The sequence below is a fragment of the Nestor notabilis genome, unplaced genomic scaffold (genome assembly GCF_000696875.1).
Source record: "Nestor notabilis isolate BGI_N333 unplaced genomic scaffold, ASM69687v1 scaffold19918, whole genome shotgun sequence".
In the NCBI taxonomy this organism is placed as follows: Eukaryota; Metazoa; Chordata; class Aves; order Psittaciformes; family Psittacidae; genus Nestor; species Nestor notabilis.
Genome location: NW_009940884.1, coordinates 11,735 through 18,653, shown reverse-complemented (window position 1 = coordinate 18,653; position 6,919 = coordinate 11,735). Strand labels below are relative to the sequence as shown.

General features: G+C 42.9%; 1 protein-coding gene across 1 annotated transcript in view; it reads left to right on the top strand.

The window, feature by feature from the left end:
- TSPAN8 (tetraspanin 8) overlaps window positions 1–3,370 on the top strand; it is a 15,211-nt gene extending 11,841 nt beyond the window's left edge. The window contains exons 7-8 of the mRNA XM_010020609.1: window positions 672–755; window positions 3,317–3,370. Of these exons, the coding sequence (XP_010018911.1) occupies window positions 672–755; window positions 3,317–3,370 (138 nt within the window). The remainder of the gene's footprint in view (window positions 1–671; window positions 756–3,316) is intronic.
- Window positions 3,371–6,919: the final 3,549 nt, after the last annotated feature.

The window sequence follows — 6,919 nt, the reverse complement described above, 5'->3', positions numbered from 1 at the left end:
TTCCCTACAGTCAGTAGTAAAAGGAGTATTGTCAATGCCTGGAGAAGATGTAGTCATTATAAGAACAGATGTATACATCTATTAAAAAGGAGAGCAGGTCTGTATTGACCTTCAGATATGATCACTCTTTTCCTCCCAGCTGCACCCTAAGACCACTAAACAGTTGTCAAAACTAATTTTTAAGCTAGGTTTTATATCTGAATATTGTTAGTTGAGCCCAATTCTAGTAATAAGTTGGAAGTTTCAAATCCAAAAATCAGATTAGTGGGAAACTAAAGTTCTCTTTCAAATCTGATTGTTGCTGCTTTGGCTCTTTCCTGGCAGCAAATGATTATCAAGTGAAAGTAAGAATAATGTTTCTTTCCTTGTCAATTAAAATCATGCAAATATTAGGCATTACAGGTCTGTATTTTCATTTGAAATTGTACCTTTTTACGGTCAACTACTAAATTCATATTCATATTTAGGAAGGCAGAAACTAGGTATCTTCCTCAGAGCACATGGTACATATAGCTGTGTCCTTTGTGTTTGTCTATCCCAACAAGCCAGAGTAAATTCAAATAGAATTTCTTTGGAGAGACTGTGAAAGGATCTATCTTAGAAGATGTATTCCTAATAACCTTAGGATAACATTGCTTACCTATAATTAATCATTTTGTCTTATTTTTCAGCCTTGTGGAGATGTGATTATCGAATACCTTAAAGACCATCTGCTCATAATTATGGGGATTGCCTTTGGACTGGCTGTTATTGAGGTACCAGTATACACCATTAAAATATTTAGTAGCTGACAAGCAATATGTTCTACCTAGAAATACACTGGGAATGGGATTAAAACACCTGGCTTGCTCAATTAATAGACAAGGGAAAACCACCTCTCACCTTAGCTATAATCTTACAGTTATTCCATATAAACAATATACGACTGCTGAGTGGTGAACTTCATGTGTGATCAGACCACCCTGCTGCCTGTATAAGTGTTTCACATGGGACTTCTTGTGCAAAGATTTGAGTCTGGAGCCAGGCTGTGCCTTGACAATGAGCCCTGTGGAGAGATGGTGTGTGGATACCCAGCCCCAGAAGACACAGTGCAGAATAGTTGGGTTTTCCCTCATCTTTAACTTCTTTGCTTGAGAAAAAAGTCATTTTATAAGAAAACTTGTCCCCTAGATTGCAAATTCTTATCACAGAGAAATTATGGTACAAAATTATTATTCTGAGGCATAGTTTAGCTATCAAGATTGTGCGTGAATGTGCCTGAGTGAACACCTGTGCTGCTCCATATATTCCTGTGTATAAAAAAACCAGCATATGTGAGTTCTTTATTTTAATTGCTTCATCATACACTGAAGAATAACATGCAAAATTTTCTCTGGAGAGAAGAGTTAAAACAGTGAGTTTATCCAGTCAGCGGCTTGGTAAATGATAGGCTTTGATTAGGAGAAAATGACAAAGAAACAGGGGATTTCATCATGTTGCTTTCTTCAGTCATTTTCTTTCTTTTCACTATTCCTCTGTGGTTTCCCTTCTCACCCACCCCACACCAATGGCTGTTTGAGGGAAAAGCAGAAATGACGAAGATTGCTGTGCAGAGTTCGGTCTGTCATTCCAAGTGAAAGCTTCTTAACAACATTGGCAGAGGATTGCTCCTCGTGGTAGAAAAGTGGGAAGGAGCCTCGACTCAAAAATACATTTCCAGGAAAATAATAGTAGGCGGGGAAGAGTTATGCAGCTGCAGCACTGGGAGAGGACAGGCCACTGACTTCCTGCTCAGCACAGGTTTCATGTTATTTAAGGTGCTATATGTGGGAGGTCAGGTCTCCCACCTATATGTAAACGTGTGGGGGGGAAGTAGGTGAAATACACCTATATTAAAAGGCCTTTTAAAATATAAAAGAATTTTAAAATTGCATCTGTTTCCCAAAGGTAAGTTATGAGTCACTTTGCTCTAGTTACCACAGTTACATGAGTTGCAGCCTTTAGTTCACTGGCCAACCTTCTTCCCTGTTCCCCAGTTGGCATTTTCTGTGGTGGCTGCCCCTCCCAATCATAAAAGGATTAGAAAACAACACGAATAAACAATATGAGCCTCAGCTGGTACAAATTGTCAGCTGGCAATTTACACTTGATAAACATTTAGCCTTTTCAAAGATACTAACGTATTATGACTTCTCAAGTAATTGTAAATCAAAGGCCACATGCTTAGCCATCTCTCTGCTCTTGAAAACCCCAGATAAAAAGAAGGGGACAAAGAAAAGTGCTCTTCCCTAGTGCTCCCCCATCTGCCTGCTCCATTGTCCCATTTGTGGGCTGCTAATGATTTCAGCTCACCCTATTAGTGGAAATGACACCGAGAAGAAAGGCACAAGTGAAAATGAGGGCATGGTATATCAGGGAAGCCCTGTCAGCTTCTTTCAGCTGAGACCATGCCCTTCTTTTAGCAGTACCCCTGCGTTCTGTATGCTCTTTACTGTCTCTTCCTTAAATAAATGAATCATCCTGGTGTTCATGTTTTCTTAAGTGCCAATTGGATACTTTCCACTTTTGTGAGACACCTTCACAGACAGGTTAACTTTAAATCTAGAAGGAAGCTTTCCGATCATCTGATCTCACCAGCTGTCTGTGCCAGGCTGCGCATTCCACACAGTAACTCCCACTACTAAAAAAGTGACCCTACTGAATTTTATATTTCAAGCAACAGCTTCTTTAGAGGACTCAATGTTTCTATCCCAAATCTATTACCAATGAATATAAAATATTTGTTGCATGAACACTTGCCACTCAAAATGGTGGGTTATGTGTGTAGATGTATGCCTGTATACATATACATGTGTATGCCTCTACACATACGGTAAAGAGAGTGACAGTGGAAGAGAGATTCCAATTGGAGAAAACCCTTATAATACACAATGAAATCAGAAAGTTCCTCCAACTATCTTAGAGATTGAAAAATCAAATTTTTGTTGGAATTTATTGAACTTCTCAGTGTTTGCCGCTCCATTGCAGGTAACAACTGCATTTTAAACTCTCAGAGCTACAGGGTTCTCCATCCACAGGGAAGATCCATCTTTTAAACAAATGAAAGTTTTCCATCATGTCCACATTCCTACCTGTGGTACATACTGATTTCATTAAAATGGCCGCGTTCTAGAGTCATGTTCTTCAAGAATTAGATTGGAAAAGGTCTTCTGCATAGCAGATTTAGCCTGCATGTAAATCCAAGACATTTGCAAATAAAATGTTCCCACTGGGTATCGGTTGCATGCTGGGATTTCCAGAACTGCCAAGTAATAGCAAAAATGTCTTTGTTTTCCAGATTCTTGGTTTGGGGTTTTCTATGAGCCTCTACTGCCAGATCCGGAGAAAATGAAACTGTGGAAGTGTCAGAAGCATGTCACCAGCCAAATCAAAACCTTTGTAGATAGAAGGATATTTGACTTGGCACATTCAGAGAAATATATGCATGTCTCAGGCAGCTGTTTGGATGAAAACAGCAGCACATGGATGCTTCACAATTTGCAAAATGACCTCCTTATACTTTGTAAGACTTAATGATGTGAATGCGAATTTTTATTTGGAGTAAACATCTTTGTTTATGTTTCTGAGGAGTTTATTTTGTCTAAAGACAGCGTTTAAGTCACCTTGAGATTCTGAGTTCACCGTTCAGTGTGTTCACATGAGCTATGCCACCTATAGCAGTCACCATAAGCAATCTTGCAGTGGCTGACTGGTCCAGGGAATCACATGCCCCCAGGCTGCTTTGCTGTGGGGCAGCGTATTTTCATTAGGAGAGTCACAAGTCAGTTTGGCACTCAATATGATATATACGGTCAAGGTTTTGTTACTTGTGAGAAGCACAAAAACTAACTTATAAACAAATAGGAAAGCCACATTTCCCTTCAGGGATGTTTAAATCAATATGTTCGCAGCTGAGATGGTCACTCTCAGGCCCAAATGGTGCTTAGATGGCATACTAGAGCTGGATTTAGTGACGCGTGTTTTGCAGTTATACATCAAGGGTGAAATCCAAGCCCATGTGGAGGCAAGACATACACAGAAGACACACGGGTGAAACTTCACCCAGCATGGCTAAGACAAGCAATGGGCTCCCCAGCAGCGAGTGGACAACAGAGGGCATGGCTGGTAACACAGCAGCAGCAATATAAACCATATCTGCCTTTGGACTGACCAGTGCCTGCAGTGTTGGGGCCCTGAGGCACAGAGAGCCCTGACTGTCCCTGCACAGCCCCTGGGGCTCCTCCCACCCTGCCCATGGCCCATGACTCCTTGTCAGCTCCCTGTGGGTCATGATGCCACAGCAGGGCCAGTCCCTCGCTCCCCACATCCATGCCCTGCTTGGCCATGGGATCCCACTGAGCTGGGCTCAACCATGGGACCATGTCCTGGCCTGGCCTCAGCCCATCTCCATCCCCAGGGAGGTGGTGGATGCCCAGGGCTGGGGCTGCCCCTGTGTCCCTGGCTGCCCTGCTCCTGGCTGGGGCTGTGGGGAGGGCTCTGGCTGCCAGGTCCTGTCTTGCCACCCCTGGGGAATCCACATAGAGCCGGCCCCAAGGAGCTGCTGGCCCAGGCACCTCCCTGACAGAAAGTAGATGTCATCAGGGTGCAGATTCTTTAAGGTATGAAAATGCCTAATGATGACCACAGGGATCTGCTGAGATTTCCCACAGCATGCTGATGGCCTCACTGCTGTGTGTTGGGGGCTAGCTGTTCTCACCAGTCCTGCTGGGCCCCCATCTTCATCTTTAGGAGCAACTTTAAACACCTTCACACAGCTGCTCTTAAGAGAAAACCATGTACCATGCTCTTCTACTTTAAGACTGTCTCAAAGCACACCCAGACTGCACCCATCTTGACAGAACCATGCAAGTTTTGCTCATAAATAGATGAAAATCTTCCCTTGAACAGAGATCTTTGCCCATACTGTGTACTGATAGGATTGGGTTCAGATAAAATTCATCTTCAGAAGCCACTTTCCCTTCTCCCACCTTCTCCCTAGCATTCAGATCATTAGGCCAAGCTGTGAGAGCAGCTTTCAGAAATTCATGTATATCCCAGGAAAGTCATCTAGCTACCAGACAGCTCTGGCACTTGCCCCTCCTTTTGCTGGACCTCAGAAACAGTGCCAGAAGAGTTCAAACTTTGCTGGACCAGAGAAAAAGCATGGCTCCAACCCAGCCATACTCACTGGAAGGAGAAACTCTGGCTTCTGGTTCCTCCTCCTCCCCAGACTGTTTTTTTATGTGCATATCTTACCCATGATCTCAAATCCTGGGAGCTGAGCCTAAATCATGCAGATCATGGGATGGAAGCTGGACTCTTGGATTATCACTGCAGAAAAAATTGTGAGTATAAGGGCAAATGCAGATACAATTGCATCTTCCACTTCTTCCTTCTCTTTCCCGTAAGAAGGAATGTTCTTCTCTTTGAACAAAGGACCAGAGGGTCTCCCATAGAGAGGGGACTTATAGCTTTGGATGCTTAATGGATGGACATGAACAGGAAATTACCTCTTACCCTTGCTGCCAGAACTATCCTGCTATGGACTTGTGATAAGCATTGACATGAGACTGGCACAATGTGCACTGGGTTGGAGGCCAGTCTGTTTCTGTATGCTACTCTGCGAGAGACAGATGCATAAAAACAAGGCGTGAATATATCTAAATTCTTGTTGTCTACAGCCTGGTTTGGATATAGCCCTCAAAATGCTCTCCTCTTGCATCAAAATAATGATGTATGATACATTCGAATTTTTGTTAAAATTGTGGTGTCATTAAAATCAACAGCAAAATGTCTGCAGTGAGGAACTTTGACACAAGAGTTTCATCTGGATCTGAGGTGAATAGCTCCTCTGTTTGTTTAGGCAACTTGTATTTACTTCCTAAAGCACTAAGGAATAAAACCAAAGTACTATGCTTATATGTTATGCCTGTTTAAATAGGACTGAACCAGTGAAGTAATTCAGACTATTACCAGCTTGCTGCTGAAATGGGTTTGCCTCTAAAACATGATCATTGTCTTTGATGTTGCAAAACTTATTTCCTTATAGAGTCATAGAATAGTTAGGGTTGGAAAGGACCTTAAGATCACCTAGTTCCAACCCCCCTGCCATGAGCAGGGACACCACACACTAAACTATGTCGCCCAAGGCTCTGTCCAGCTTGGCCTTAAACGCCTCCAGGGTTGGAGCATTCACAGCTTCCTTGGGCAACCCATTCCAGTGCCTCACCACCCTCACTGTGAAGAACTTCTTCCTTATGTCTTATCTAAAGTTCCCCTGTGTAAGTTTAAACCCATTACCCCTTGTCCTACCACTACAGTCCCTAACAAAGAGCTCTCCCCAGCATCCTTATAGGCCCCCTTCAGATACTGGAAGGCTGCTATGAGGTCTCCACGCAGTCTTCTCTTCTCCAGGCTGAACAGTCCCAACTTTCTCAGCCTGTCTTCATAAGGGAGGTGCTCCAACCCTCTTATCATCCTTGTGGTCCTCCTCTGGACTTGCTCCAACATTTCCTTGTAGTGTTCTGCAGCCTCCTGAAGTTTCCTCCTCTGTTTTTAAACAAAATGAGAAGAAATCTGTCTGGATGGGGTTCATCTGGCCATATGCAGAGCTCTACAAGGTAGAAGTTCAGATCATGCAATCACAGAATGGTTTGGATTGGAAAGTTCATCTAGTCTACACCCCCTGCCTTATATCCGCTACCTGTTTGAACTCCCCTTGTAATCAATGAAGACAAATAAGCACATTTAGGATTTCAGCTATCCCATTCTAAAATAGATGTCCAAAGAGGTCATTTGCATCACAGATAGATAGGTGAAGCTTGAGTGATTGAATCTTACTCTACAATATTGAACTTGTTAAAATCAACACAAGCAGTGGTCATTCAGGAAAGAGCATTAG